Genomic DNA, 16,200 nt, shown 5'->3' with positions numbered 1-16,200 from the left:
TTGTATTAAAATTTGTATAAATAAGTGACCTGAAATATCTTTCTATTCCAAATACTTACTCAAGAAGATTTTCAATTTAAACAGCACACGAATCAAGTAGAAGTAGGTATCATGAATTATAATTGGATTCCTTTTTGAAAAGCTTTGGCTAGTTTATCTTTGAATTCAAGTTATTAATAATTCAACGTGTAAAAGATTTATGAGCGTTAAATGCAATATTGAAGAACATCATTGGATGGAATCGTAAATCTCCCCTCGAAACTGTAAAAAAGAGAAAAATCGGTGTTCCGGATATTCGTTAAGGTGCGTGCACAACTGCGACTTTAACGAATAACGTTGAATGAATAAGTAAATAAATATTATTTTTTGTTGCACACACAAACAAGTATAGATTACAGAAACATATAGAAATGCACAATAAGGGACTATGGAGCCATGTTTGCCATAAAATTTTGTCTTAAAGTTTAAAAACAATATTAATCTATGAATGTCTTATTTTGTATCACAGTAAAATATTAAATTAAATTCATCTATAGAGTTGAAATATACATTTTTTGACATATTGAAATATATAATTACAGTTTATATTTTTAATTTTGTGCTTCTTTAAAAAATCTAAACTATAAAATGCAGTTCCATCAAAAATCCTTTAATTAATATCAGCATATTTTTAAACTTTTACCAACCAATATCATCACTTCAATTACTATCATGGTGCTGTCTTAAATTTTTTTTAATTAAAAATTTTCATTTGATTTTCAGCGCAGATGTGGCCGTACCTTCAGAGTAACGACCAAAGAGACCGTCACGTAGGAAATGAATCGCCCGTGCCGCTATCTCGACATCAAGCCTGATACTTGGCTTTTATTTTTAAGATTTCAGATCTCTATCTGTATATATTGTATTATGTATGTATGTACCTATGTATGTACGTGCTTTTGACATTTCTATAGATACTTTTAAGGTTCACGTGCCTTCATAATGTGTGTAGGTAATCTGCTCATGTTTAACGTGATGTGACACGGTAATAAAAAAGTATTTACCATGTAAATATTCTGTTTGAGTGGCAAATCGGCTATATCGAATTTGATAGTTTTAAAAATAGATATGGATACATTGGATATGTAATAATTCTTCTTTCTATGTAGGGCACTGCATTTTAATGCCATTTCTTTGACATAAATGAAGAATATCTGGATTATTGTAATGTTTGTATTCAATTTTAATTATTTATGCCTTCTTTTGCACTTTAGAATATTAATATCCTGAATTGACCAGTCCGAGTCAAGATTTGCCACTATCTAATGCGATACGAGGAATATTATTACCATATTATTTTGTGACATAAATAAAACAACATTTTAAACATTTAATTTATTTGGATTCTCCAAAGCGATTATGTCTAACAATAATTTATAACAACTACAAATTTATACAATAGCATTTTATGCTAACTTAATTATTATTAATCTAATTATTTATATAACCTAGATTCTAGAACATTCGATGTAAGCTAAAACTTTATACAATATAAATCAACTAAAATCCATATTGGGCTCATTATATGGATTGAAGTTAATTTTAAAAAATAATCTATATACACTTATTACAGCTTAATATTTTAAATATAATAATTTTAATCTATCTATATAAAAATTATTTACAAGCTTCTACAAATCGTTTAAACATGGTATCTACATTCAAAACATCAATTACTACATATTTACATAAATTTCAACTTTTACTTATGTTTAATAAATATTCATACATAAACTTAATATTAATGTCAAGTTATATTTTTAAACTTAATAGAAGTCTATCATTAAACGATTGGCCACTTGAAGATATTCTAATGTACCTTCATTATTTATATAATGTTCACATGTTTGTCTGTTTATTTTACATCACGTAAATATGATTGAACAGATAGCGATGAAATTTAGCACAAAATATAAAATGGATTTTATAAATTATAATAATATATTGTTTGATAATTTTGTATTCATGTAGATTAATTAATGAGATTGGGAATTGTGAGGAGAAATAAATAAACTTATAATAGGACGTGAAAGTGAAAATTTATTTAAAAAAGAAAAAAAGTTTTCTTATTAATAAACCAATCGACTTTTTTGCTGATCTTTAAGGACAGCAGTTCAATAAATACATAGAAAATACAAACACCACAAAAAAGCAGAAAATGGAAACCTTAATTACCTACATTTACAGCTGATTTTAAATTTTCTTAAATCAAGTCTGTTCTTTAGTTTGACGAACATCAATTATTGCAAGTACCTATTATTCTACTTAAGTTCGTTGTTAGTTCAAAGTTTAAATCTTCCTAATACTTGGATTATCCTTTCTAACTTTGTGTTGTTACGGCATTAGTTGTGACCCGTGACTTTACTCGTCATATACATATGCATAGAGATTGCATAATGTAATTACAAGCATTTTTTAACCAGAAACAAAAAATTACTTAATTATTGAAATAAATTAACATTTATAATCTTTTTTCATTTTGAATTATTATTATTAGAGATCGAAGAAGTTGGTTAATAAGCAGGCAAACATGCCAACTAAAATTTTTGTTTTAAAACTAAATACATCAATTTAAATTCAGAACATCATCAAGCAACCAATCAAACGATTCCAATTTTTTTTAACGCAACACAGCCGTACGTTCACACGATCGTCGCCTGTTCCGCGACGTGCGTACGACTGCGTAACGACTCTCACACGATATCGTGGCAGGAGTTCCCGTTGCCGGTGCGTGTCGTCTTCGTCGGCTGTGCACGGGCCATCGCGTCGGAGTATGGCGGCGGGCAGTACATCACCTGGAATAATAAATAAATGAATAAATGAGGAAATTATGCTCGAAGGTTACATAAATGTAGGTATATAATACCATTTTAAAGACCATTTTGTTCTTTAGATTTTGAACACAAATTTTTAGAAATAGTATCTATGTATAAATTTTTAAAGTAGTTTAGCTTAGTTAGTATCTACCTATGTGCATGTAATTTATGATGAACTTTTGACATATGAATTGAACTTAATTAATAATTAAGTTTTTATTACATATTGAAATAACTTAATTCAAAGATTAGATAATAAACAACACACTACAACATTCTTCCAAGACTATATTTTGTCTCAGAAATAAAAAATCATCCCAATCAAAATTTAATACACACTTAGGATTTTATCACAGATAATACTATTCTAGGAATTTTATTATATCTACTCTTTGTGTGGCTATCTAAAAAGATTCGATTGAAAACAAGAGTCAAGTCGACAAAACACATCAATATAACCAATCCATTGTGTACAAGAATACGTTGTTCAAAAACTATTACCAGCATTTATTCATTCATTCTTCGAGTGCCAAAGTGCCAAAAGCAAATTAAAAGGATGTGGCACCTAATTGCTTACTGTAAGGGTCCCATTAATAGACCCTTGGTCCCCGCCCGGGGTCACGTTATTGCAAAAGGGACTTGGACTAATTTACGATGAAAATAATGATTAGTTCTTGAATGGCGGTAGGGATAATTAATATGAAATGCATGGATGTAATGTTAATAAGAGATTTGCGATTTATAACTAACATTGTAAGGTATTTTTAACACGCTTTTATTACCTTCACCTGTATGTGTGTATGCTTAGTATGTTCGTATGTAACCGACTCTTTTAGACTCGATTAATTCCATGAATTATTTTTGTCTTATTACAGAGTCTTTTTAGTTTTTTAAACTCTATATAAGTTTAATATATTATATAATAAATTAAACTTATATAAGTCTTTTAAATAATAATTATATAAGTCTAATTAGTTAGCAAAATTGTAAAATAATAACAATTAACCATTCATATATAGAAATGCGTAAAATGAAATGTGTTTATGTTAATATAAATTTGTATATTTGTCAAAACAACAGTACCTAAATGTCCAGCTGACACTGAACTGACAAAAGGGCAAAACAATAAATAATTGATGTTCTCATATTTCATAAAAAATGGACATAACATTTATCAAATGTATTTCGTTCTTCGATACCCATTCACTTTGAAGTATTCATATATCTAGTTTAATACCTATTGTTCTGCTCTTCTATTGTTTATACTTTATTAAAAACAAAAAGAAGAAACCAATTAATCAACATCAAAGGGGAGCCAGTTATTTCGAATAAATCTCATACATTTGTTTATGAAACCTCGATAACTTTTGCGTCATGTTGGGATTTTACTTGTAATAAATTTTAGAGAGCGTTGTTATTCTGTCTTTAGCTGTGTAAGGGATTAGTTTTGAAAAATTGTGTTTATGTTATATTTTTGCTGCTTCCGTTTGCATTGGATATTTTTTACGTTATCTATACTAATATTATAAAGAGGAAAGGTTTGTAAAATTATGGTTATGGTTTTCACGCATAAACTACTAGACCGATTTTGATGAAATAGACAATCTTTAGACCCTGAGAAAAAACATAGGCTACCTTTTATTGCGAAATATGTACCACGGGCGAAGCCGGGACGGACCGCTAGTGTTTCTTATAAAGTTGATTTGATATAATTATATAGGATCTAAATTTTACAGTTTTTATAGATAATTAAGTAGGTACACTATTATTTCTCTTCTATTTATGATATTTATCTACAAGTTTTACATATAATAATTTTCTTGTTGTACCAGTAACATGTTTTACGGTTTAAGACATTTATTAATACCTATTTTATTCTGTAAACACTGTAAAATGCTCAGCTTTTGAGCTTTTAGGGCGTAAGAAGGTTTTATACTCTTAAGTTTAATGATATTTTCTCACCTAAGTATACTTTAGTTATATTTTGTAGCCTTAGGATTGATGTTATGTACATAAGGACCCTTATAACATAGTGCTAATAAGTCAAATTGGATGACTGAGACCGCCCTGCGCCACTTAATTAAATAAATATTTAATTAAAAACGAAGTTATTTTTCAATTATACATGAATTTTAGTGATTTTATAAAAAAAAAAAACAATTAGATATTATATTTCACTAGTATCACGTAAATTTGTATACTGACGGTAGAATATTGTTTGGGTCGAAAGCGCTATTCCTAAAAACTACTAAATTAATGTAGTTGAATTACAATAATATATTAGTATTGGATAGCAGGTATGTATCTACTTTTTTCTGAGTTATGATTTATATCTTACTTTAAGGTACACGTGTACGACTAAAAGCATATTTCAGTATTTGCATCAATGCAAAAATATTGCAACGTGCGCGGATAAACCGCCTCTTATGCCCGTTACTCACATTCGCACGAATACGCAAACATTTGCAGATGTCGTCCTGCACTTTGGAAGTGTGGTCGACATATTTGCAAATGTGTGTTGCACAATATACACTGCATTTGCTCAAAAATTGGTACATTGTACGAATTTTTCAATGCAAGTAAATGAACCAAACTATTTGAAGCTGTATGCACAAATAGTATTATAATTCATTTATTTAGAGAACAATATAGGGATACTTGAACTTGATTCCTGAATCTGTGTTCCCCGACGGGTTTAAAATGGGGTCTTCAAACGTAGAGTGAACGGGTCGAGTGCAGCAGAGTGAACAGAACAGGCGAGATTGCGATCAAAAGCCTTCCTATTTGTCAATAAAAAACTTACTGGTAACAAAACTACTTTAAATGTGGTATTATGTTGCTGTGGAACTTATCATCGGATACCATCAAATAGAAATCCAACCAGTGAGTTACTAGCTGGTACAGTAAATACAAACCTTGTTTTATATTAGGTTTTTATTGAAGATTAAGGATTTAAATTAAGCTAATTTTACTTAAATACCACACATTATTACATTGAGTACCTTTCTAAAAGCAACCCTGAAGTTCTCAGACAGGAACGCGTAGAGCACAGGGTTGACGCAGCTGTTCATATACGCTAGCACGTGAGAGACGATCTGCGCAGTCACAGTGAAGTAGGTGATGTTGTACTTGTCCAGGGCTTTCACCAGGAGAATAATCTGAAACAAGATAAGTTATGGTAAATAAGCAAAGGTAATAGTGGGTAAACAAGCGGACAGTCAAAGTAAATGTACATATATCGTACCAGGAAATAAATATATTGCAGAGTATCAATAAGTCGATGATGATGATGAAATACAATATACCTAGTATATTGACATCATCATCAATCAATACATATAATAAAATTCTAGAAAAGTGGTGTCTGTACAATGAAAATATGTAAGAAAAAATTATCAGGGGTTATTACTAAATCGATCCCAAACCCAAAACTGTCGTTAAAATTTTTTTTGTCTGTTTGTCTGTTTGTCCGTTTGTCTGTTTGTCTGTATGTTTGAACACGCTAATCTCAGAAACGGCTTATCCGATTTAAATGCGGTTTTCATTAATATATTGTGGTAATCTTCATTTAACATTTAATGTTTATTTCATGTCAATCGGTTTATAAATAAAAAAGTTATGACCATTTAAGTATTCACGGCGAACATTTGCTAAGGCATTCTATGGTACACTATTATAATACAGTGTACGTTAAAACGTAAGTTAATTCTATAAAATGTCCATGTGATCATATCGAAAGTCCCCAAGGGTGGGGTGGGGGTGGGGGGGGGGGGTAAGCTGAGGTAGTAGGGGGGAGGGGTCAAATTAAAATTATGATTATTTTTAGGTAAATTTTATACATAAAATGTCCTTTAAATTATGTCGTATTATAATATTTTTAACCCCCGACGCAAAAAGATGGGTGATAAGTGTTTGACCGCTATGTGTGTCTGTGTGTGTATCTGTTTGTGCCACCGTAGCTCGCTAGCAGGTAATTAGATGCGGTTTTTTTGTTAGGCAGCATATTTTCCGACGCTGGTTCTTAGATAAACTATATCAAAATAGGTTAATCCATTTATTAGAGGTAAAAGTAGGAATGAAAATAACTAAAGTTATCGAATATACTTTAGTGATATATTAATAATAATAAAATAATAATAATTTTATCAAAATCGGTTCATCCATTTATTTGATATACGATATAAAAGTTTTAGGTAATAAAAAAATGAATTTTGACTCAAGTGACATATTATGAAATGAAAGTGCATGACGTGTAAAGTATAATTGGACATATTTAATCAAAATCGGTTCATCCATTTACTATACCTATATATTGGTAAAAGTTGGAATGAAAGAAACGATTGTTGTCAAGTATACCTAAGTGACATATCACATGAAAGTGCATAACGGGTGAAGTACAGTTATAGTTCTATTTTTATTCAAATCGGTTTTTCCATTTATTAGATTACAGCACAGATTACAGCGGTAAAAGTGGGAATGAACAATAATCGAATGTGGTCAAATAATATCTCAAGCGGCATATCAAAATATGAAAGAGCAACGTGTGAATTACAATTAGTAATGTTTTATCGAAATCGGTTCATCCGTTAGGTAAATTAGATAATATGGTACAATTAGACAATAGGACAATAGGTACAATTAGATAATATGGTTTACATCAAAATCGGTTCTGCCATTTACTACACTAGGGATGGAAAGGTTGAAAGTCTGTGAAAGAAGAGGGGGATATGGAAGCGAGAGGATAGCCACACCCTGGAAATTTTGAATTCTACTCAAAGCCACATAGGCCTGGCGCGGCGCTTGGCAATTTTTTTCTTAAATATACCAGTTCTTTTGCCACTGTGGTCCATTACAATTTGTGCACGGTTACGGCACAACTTAAAAGGTGTCAAGGAGCAACAAACTTATAGATATCAATATGATGTAGGAATGTATTATGGAGGTAAAGGTAGGTCTCGCTCACTTGAAAATATTACATGAAAATAAGAAACCGAAGTTTAAAAATTAAAAAAAAAACCCAACGCAATGAAGGAAAAAGAATAAATAATTTTACAAACTTCCCGACGATCTTTAAAATTATGATAATATGATAATGATGGTATGGCAGCCCCGACGACTTTGTTTTTTTTATTTTTATAAATATTTAAAATGGTATTTATTTTTAAAGATCTTCGGGAAGTTTGTGAAATTATTTATTCCTTTTTCTATGCACTTTTCTTCGTTGCGTTGGGTTTTTTTTTAATATAATTTTTATTGCACAGTCTAAACGGTTTAGTTACTACAGGCGCGAGACAGGAAAGATGAGCGCTGAGACAAACGTCAAAACGCAAAGGAATAGAAGGAATCCGCTACGATAATAATTGTCATAAGCGTATGATGTGTTTTGCACAATTTTATTAAATTGCGACTGGATGAAAATTTTGTTCGTGATCGTCGTCGTCGTTGGTAGGGTGAACAAATCTTTAGTAAAACATCATCAGTACGCTTTAATGTCAATTAGTATCGATAGCGGATTCTATTCCTTTGCGTTTTGACGTTTGTCTCGGCACTCATTTGCTGTACAATATATTATTGTCAAAAACATCCATACAAGGAAGGAAGGAAAATAAATTTGCTCCTTTCCCTCCTGGTGCCTAAAAATAATATGACATAATTACGTAGAAAATTAATTAGTTAGGCATTTATCTTTTTAGCTCAGTTTAGTAATAAATTTTACTAAAAGTTTTTTTAATTATTTATGGTAGTACGTGTTTATTCAATAAAAGTTAAGTAGTAACTACTATGCAGTCACTATTCCACGCGGACGAAGTCGCGGGCACAGCTAGTCTATATATAAAAATGAATCGCAAAAAGTGTTGGTAAACGCATGACTCGAAAACGACTGAACCGATTTTGTTAATTCTTTTTTTATAATATTCCTTGAAGTACGAGGATGGTTCTTATGGAGAGAAAACGTAAACATGTACCACAGGCGAAGCCGGGGCGGACCGCTAGTTTATGTATATTTCTTAAAGTAATAATTCTTATTACTTATTATAATAATAACATAGAAGTTACACGGATCGGAAAAGATTCTTAAAGCTTAAGGAACGATCAAAGAAAAAGGTTTAAATTGTAACATAATAAGACCAATTTCAAAAATTCTTTCACCGTTAGATTTGTACACTGTACAGTGTAGGTAGGTACTAGAACCCAGTGCAGTTGTATGCTTTATATGTACCATGGGGTAGCCGAATCGAAGCACTTTTAAAAATAATTTCAAAAGCTAATTCTGATAGTGAACCCAAAATAAATTGCATTTCAAAATCTTACAATTTGATCTAATATTTCCCGCGTCACGCCGTGTCACACGTGCCGTATCACTCGTACGTGATTCGGCTTGGAACGACCCAAGGAAATATTAGTTTGATAGTACTGTATTTAATACTATTCTTATATTTTATAGTGATTATTTAAAGTCCCTTGTATTGAGAATCTAGGAATTGTATTTTGTTTTGCAAACTTTCCTTTTGATAAACTTTCGTAGTTCGATTTAAATAAAGATTTTTTAACAGAAAGTAATAGTGGATCTATTAATAAAATAGGTTGTAAGTATAATTTTTTAAAGAACTTTCAATTTATTCTTCATAGAATATCAAAGTTTCAAACTATTTTTTCACTATATTCTCCACATAACAAAAAGTGTTCTTTTTCGATTAAAAAAAAAACTACTTACATAAAGACTTACAAAAATCTAAGTGAACATAAATAGCATCAAATTGAGAACATTCTTTTTGGAAGTCGGTTAAAAATTCAAAATAAGCGTGTAATACGTGGGGTCCTATAAATGATGATGGATGATGCGGACCAAATATATGGGAGGGAAAGGTCAAGACATTCGATAAATCAGGAAGGATTTTTGAGACCCAGTTACTCAACGGATGAAAGAGGTTAATGTAGTAAAATAGGTCAAGATGTTTGGTTGTACTTTATTTGATACTAGCCGCTCCGCGCGGTTTCACCCCCGTGGCTCCTCTCCTGTTGGTCGTAGCGTGATGATATATAGCCTATAGCCTTCCTCGATAAATGAGCTATCTAACACCGAAAGAATTTTTCAAATCGGACCAGTAGTTCTCGATATTAGCGCGTTCAAACAAACAAACAAACTCTTCAGCTTTATAATATCAGTATAGATTTAGTATTTTAAAAAGCTTGAAAATTACTTTATAATGGTAAGTTTGGTTACAAGTTTTGCCTGTTTGTCTGAGTAAAGTGAAACATTTCCTTTGTACTACAGAAGTGCTCTTACTTCTGTTGATCTTATCTGAATTTGAAACGCGATTTCGGATTCGTATTCGCGATTTATCGGACATTAATAGTCGCATAGTTACACCACGCGGACGAAGACGCAGGCGGAAAGATGCTTTTAGAAATGTTAAATTAAAAATAAAGATACAAAGCTGTGTTTATACTGTAATTGCGTTTGAAGCCTCGAAAAGGCACAAATTAAAAGTCCACAGCTGTACTGTTTTTACAAACATCTCATTCAATTATTTTCTGCGTTTGTCAAAAGAATAGTCGCTGTAGCCTTTTGAAGGTTGCCTTTCATTTAAATACTAAACAAAATCTTTATTGTTCGGAATAATGGTTTATGAATTAAAATACTGATGTTTTTATAAAAGGTGTTTATTGGAATCAGAAATTTGAGTGTTTATCTGAAATATTGTTAAGCTTTTTCTGTTGATTTAATACTTTTAAGAAGATTTATTCAAATTGTTTCTTTGTTGTATAAATTATTTTGCTGCGCTTTTGTTTTATTTAATAAACGATTTTAAACGATACTTTTTTTAGATTTAGTGTAGCGTAGTATTAAAGATTTATTATTTTTGAACAATGTTAATGTTCGTCTATTTGTAGGTATCTATAATAATGTTTGCGTAACAACCTATTTTCGGCAAGATTCGTTCAGAATTTTTTGGTTCACAAGAATTTTTTACACTTTCGTAATCATTGGTATTTTAATTTGACTTTGACAGGCAGGGCCGTGGGCCACAACTAGAGTGGAATAATCATACGCATACACTAGGCTCTAAATAAATAGATTTGAAAACGGCCGTCAGTTTAATAGATTTTAATATTCTTTTCTTATGCCAACTCTATCAAAGTATCAAAAAGTTATATCCTTAGAAGCTTTTGTCACTCATCCTTATTTATTCATATGCTTATAGGCACACACGCATTCATACTTTCATGAGAACGTTTGAGCTAAACTCAAACTCAAAGATATTAAATTAATTAAACAATACAAGTCTTAAATGTAACTTTTGAATAATTTATTTATTAATCAATTCTAATTAAATCAAATCAACAGACCTTTGAAACTCGATATTTTTAATTTATTTCAAATACAGACTACAATTGAGATATCTATTACGTCTTTAATAAGCTCGATGAATTAATGAAAAATATTTCCCCGATTATTAACGTTATTGAATGTGATGAGAACAAAAATGAATGTTAATTGATTATTACGCAGAAGATAAACGATAGCAATAAAGGAAGATATTAATGAACTAGGGAGCGTCTTTCAATTTAGATGGATCTATATTGTTTGATAAACTCGACTTTAAGGGTTAAAAGTTCGTAATGGACGAGGTGAGAAACCTTGGGAATTGGGAACTTTGGGAGCTGTTAACTGGCTGATTTGTTTGCTGTTTTTTTCAATACCAAGAAATAGCAAATTATTTGTACAGAAAATGAACTAAATAAATAGAGTAAAGTCTCTATATTATATAAGCCAACATTGAAAGAAAACTGTAATTAATAATTGCAGGGTTAAAGAGAGAAAAGCCAAGGCATAGAACAACTTATTTTAATATATTTACCTGTATGGGACACCAGCACACCGCAAACACAACAACAACGACCACAACCATTCGTGTCACTTTCTTCCTCCCCCTCCTGCTCTCAGCTGACACCCTCCCTCCTGGTGCACTCTTCCACAATCTTGACAGCATACATATATACAGAAAACTAATAAGCGCCAAGGGTATCACATATGATGACAGGAAGAAAGACATCTGGAACCCCAGCTTGCTGTATCCCTGCTCCTCCAGGAACACGCAAGAGGAATGGTTTCTATGGAAATAGGAGTACTCTCGCTCTCCATGGCAAATGCCTACAGGGATTGCTGTGGTCAGTATCACCACCCATATGCAAGCGATTGCCAGCAGAGCATTCTTCTCAGTTCGTATTGACATTGACGCTATCGGATGTACCACTGCCATAAATCTGTCTAGAGACATCAGAACTAGCGTGTATACTGAAGCGTGGGCAGTCACAACGATGAAGTATTGTACGACTTTGCACCACCAGTCTCCGAACGGCCATCTGGGCATAACATAATCAGTAGCGGTGAAAGGTACGCAGAAAATAACGAAGAGCAGATCAGCTACAGCCAAGTTGATTATGAGCAGGTTTGTGGTAGACCTCATTCCAGGATTTGCAGCAACGACGAGCACGACCAGAGCGTTGCCAACCAAGCCAACAATTCCAATGAATCCGAAGAAGATTGGTACAACTCTGGACACGACCTTCTCAAGCAATTCGCCATTTTCGTATTCAGCGCTGTAATTACACCCGCCGACGCTGGCTATCTCTTCACTGGTGAGATTCAGGCATATGCTGTAGAATTCGTCCTCTGTTGACTCCATGTTGACTCAGCACATGCTTGCTCTTGATGTAATTACCTGTAACAAGGAAATCCTGTTGAATATAAAAAATATTCTGGGTCAAGGGATTTGACATGTGTTTTAATTTGTGTGATACTTTATATTTAAGAGGGTCAGTCAGTAATAACCATAATTCATGCGTAGAAGAGATTAAATGGTTATGGGATTATATTATAACTTCTGGCTTGTGTTCAACGTTTAAAATGAAATATGTTGAGCATACGGAACCTCCCACTTAGATTAATGTAATAGAGATTTGCAATTCGTAGCATATTTTGGACAATATGCTATATTATGATATGTACGTTTTCATCTTTGTTGAAGTTAAACATAAAAAACTTATAAATGAAGGATACTTTATTAGAAATCACATTTTTAAATGACTTGCATTACTCAGACTATTATAATAGTAAAAATTTGCTTTTTAGCGTAAGTATTTTCTATTGATGTGATCTTCTGTATTACCACAATTCTAACAAATAAATGATTTGAATTTGAATTTTTGATTTTCATTTAATTTGCATTGGTTGATGAAGAATGCAACCCTAATTATGTACTTAGGTAATGACTTTGCGAAAATCTTTTAAACGCTGCCTTTGTTAAATACACGCTTTTAAACCCATCCATCTCTTGTCTGTTCAAGAGTCTGGTAGTTTCTTTTATACCTTTGTTTCGGTACAAAAATCCAATTATTTCTCTTACAAAGGCTGACGTCTACAATAAAAATCTGTTAATTAAAAATAAATAGGCCACAGACAACTAAAGATAAATTCATGAGCCGTAATAATAATTGAATCATATCTGTCTATCAAGTTATTATTAAATATTATCTCGAAGTTTGTTTGTGTTTGCTTTTGGAATTATTTTATACTAGCGGTCCGCCCCGGCTTCGCCCATGGTACATATTTCGCAATAAAAGGTAGCCTATGTTCTTTCTCAGGGTCTAAAGATTGTCTGTGGCAAATTTCATCAAAATCGGTCCAGTAGTTTATGCGTGAAAACCATACATAGGTACATACATACATAATTACAAACCTAATTCCTCTTTATAATATTGGTATAGATTTCTAGATATTGTCTCATTACATTTTAATAAATAAGAGAAGCCGCGTATTGTTATGATTGTTTTATTTGGTTTCCCAAATTTATTGTTTCAATAAGGTATTTAATTAAGTGATTGTGTGGGAACTGGGAAGTACTTATAAAGTATTTGCCTGTTTTGTTTTAGAAGTGAGAGGTGTTGAATCTTGTAACTCTAATGTATCTATATAATAAATTATGGTGTTTCATTTTATAATTTTAAATGCAAACATTTATAAATGTAAGTTTGCTTGATTAGATCTTTAGTAGGTACTTATTTATCTCCGATAATAATAATAAGATAAAAGTGCTATGGTAAGTTTGAAATAAATAAGAAGATGAGATTTATATTCTTTTATAATATTAATATACTTTTAGAATAGAAAAGTAATTATAAAACAAAGCATACCGAAAGCTTAAATTACTTCCATTGGCAGCCAACTCCGTACAACAATAATTGTACACATGAATTGTGAAAATTAGTGTTATATAAGTTAGCAAGTACTTAGTTAATTGCGCTGCCCTTTATACTCCAAATTACTTTAATCTCTATTATTCATATTTCGGAAACAATCAGAGTAAATGATTAGGTTTCATAACTGGTAGTAACAAATGTTACCAATATGAAAACGGTTGGATGAAAATTAACTAAATATTGATTGACATGTTTGATAATATCGTTATTGGTACCAATTGCTGATATTTTTGATTTAAGGCTGGTTGCAGAGCTTGACCGACCGTCAGTGCGCACCGTCGGTCCTGACGATACGCATCAACAATTGTATGACTATGACACTAATGCGCATGACAATACGCGTGCGTATGGTCAGTCTAGCTATGAACGGTTTTATGAATTTCCATACATATTATGACAAGCGCGACTGACGTACGCACTGATGGTCGGTCAAGCTCTGCAACCAGCGTAAATGTTCGGATTTTGATGATAAATTGTTAATGCATAAAGTATGTGTGTTTATTATATACTAGCTGTGCTCCGGGGTTTTACCCGCATTGCTCCGCTCCTGTTGGTCTTAGCGATATGATATATAGCCTAAAGCCTTCATCGATAAATGGGCTATCAAACACCAAAAAAAATTTTCTAATCGGACCTGTAATTCCCGAGATTAGTGCGTTCAAACAAAAAACACACAAACTCTCAAGCTTTAAAATATTATAAGTATAGATTTATAGTGAAAAGCTTCAATGAACATGTTCAAAAGTAAAAACTTCATTTAATATTAAAAAATAATAAAAATGTCTTCATCTAATTAAATAAAAAAATACCTAGGTACATAAAGATGTAAAAATTTAATTTTTTTTATACAATTTCACCAAAACTTTTCTACAATCTTCTCAAGTCTAATATTTATAGTATCACATATTATACGGGGTACTTATAAACTCAAATTTCAACCCTTGTTCATAACAAACTTTAATCTCAATCGATTTAATATAAGTTCCAGCACTTAGCGCAAATTGAATAATTGGAATTGTATATTCATGCGGTTGTAATAGTCACTTATGTGTTCAAATAGTTATCTAATTGTTAATCGATTCTATAACTTGATTAGCAAATATTAATATACTAGCTGCTCCGCGCGGTTTCACCCCCGTGGCTCCTCTCCTGTTGGTTTTAGCGTGATTATATATAGCCTATAACCTTCCTCGATAAATGGGCTATCTAACACCGAAATATTTTTTTTAATCGGACCAGTAGTTCCCGAGATTAGCGCGTTTAAACAAACAAAATCTTCAGCTTTATAATATTAGTATAGATATATGTAGATTGTAAATAGTTAATTTTACTAATAAATGCGCAGATATGTATATGTTTTTGTGTAACGGTGCATTTACATCAAACGAACATAGAGGTAGAGCATTCTTTCGTGGTCTTTTAGCGTAAACGAAAACTCGTATTCTAGGTTGTTCAGTTAGAAAACTGCCTATAACGTACTAAGAATGACGAAATAATTCTCTACGCCTGTTTACACTGAAATAATTTGACATAGTGAGTTAATAAGCGTTCGCTCGTTTGATGTAAATTCACAGTAAGACGTTGGTTTATCAATCGATTCATCAAATAAAAGGCTGGTATTTTGACAAAAAATAAATAATTAATTATTAATTATTTGTAAATGCTTCTTTTAATTTAGTTTCACTTGAAGTAGAGCAATGAAAACGAAAAAGAAAATTCTTTATTTCAGCAAAAAAACAATACCAACGTTTACAGATAAAATTACTGTAGCTCATAACATAAGTCTCAAACCTTCATTGTAAACTAAACAATTAAAGAAATTTGCTTATACCGGGTATCAAATCCTCCTTGCTTCTAACATTCTTCACCACTTTACTTAGTGAAACATATCGCTAAAGGCTCTACTCACTTAGTACTTATAAATTGCTTAATAGCGTTCGTGGTTTTCGCTGTAACTTAGTCTCTCGAGGAAGAGTTATGTTCAACTTAATATATGTAAGCATAGATCTAACTTGAGTAAATGTATTCATGATAAATGATGTTTAAAATAGAATTTATGATTTAATTATGAAAACATCAA

At 31.6% G+C, this 16,200-nt stretch overlaps 1 protein-coding gene across 1 annotated transcript in view; it reads right to left on the bottom strand.

The window, feature by feature from the left end:
• Positions 1–2,520: 2,520 nt before the first annotated feature.
• The window catches only part of LOC123695612 (allatostatin-A receptor), a 113,838-nt gene continuing 100,158 nt past the window's right edge, over positions 2,521–16,200 (bottom strand). Inside the window, exons 3-5 of the mRNA XM_045641515.1 lie at positions 11,720–12,583; positions 5,858–6,013; positions 2,521–2,834 (exon numbers count right to left, since the gene is read on the bottom strand). Coding sequence (XP_045497471.1) covers positions 2,733–2,834; positions 5,858–6,013; positions 11,720–12,547 — 1,086 coding nt within the window. The 5' untranslated portion in view covers positions 12,548–12,583 and the 3' untranslated portion in view covers positions 2,521–2,732. The remainder of the gene's footprint in view (positions 2,835–5,857; positions 6,014–11,719; positions 12,584–16,200) is intronic.

This window comes from Colias croceus, chromosome 11 (assembly GCF_905220415.1).
Source record: "Colias croceus chromosome 11, ilColCroc2.1".
Lineage (NCBI taxonomy): Eukaryota > Metazoa > Arthropoda > Insecta > Lepidoptera > Pieridae > Colias > Colias croceus.
The sequence above is the reverse complement of the archived record's forward strand: the minus strand, read 5'-3'. Positions and strand labels throughout refer to the sequence as shown.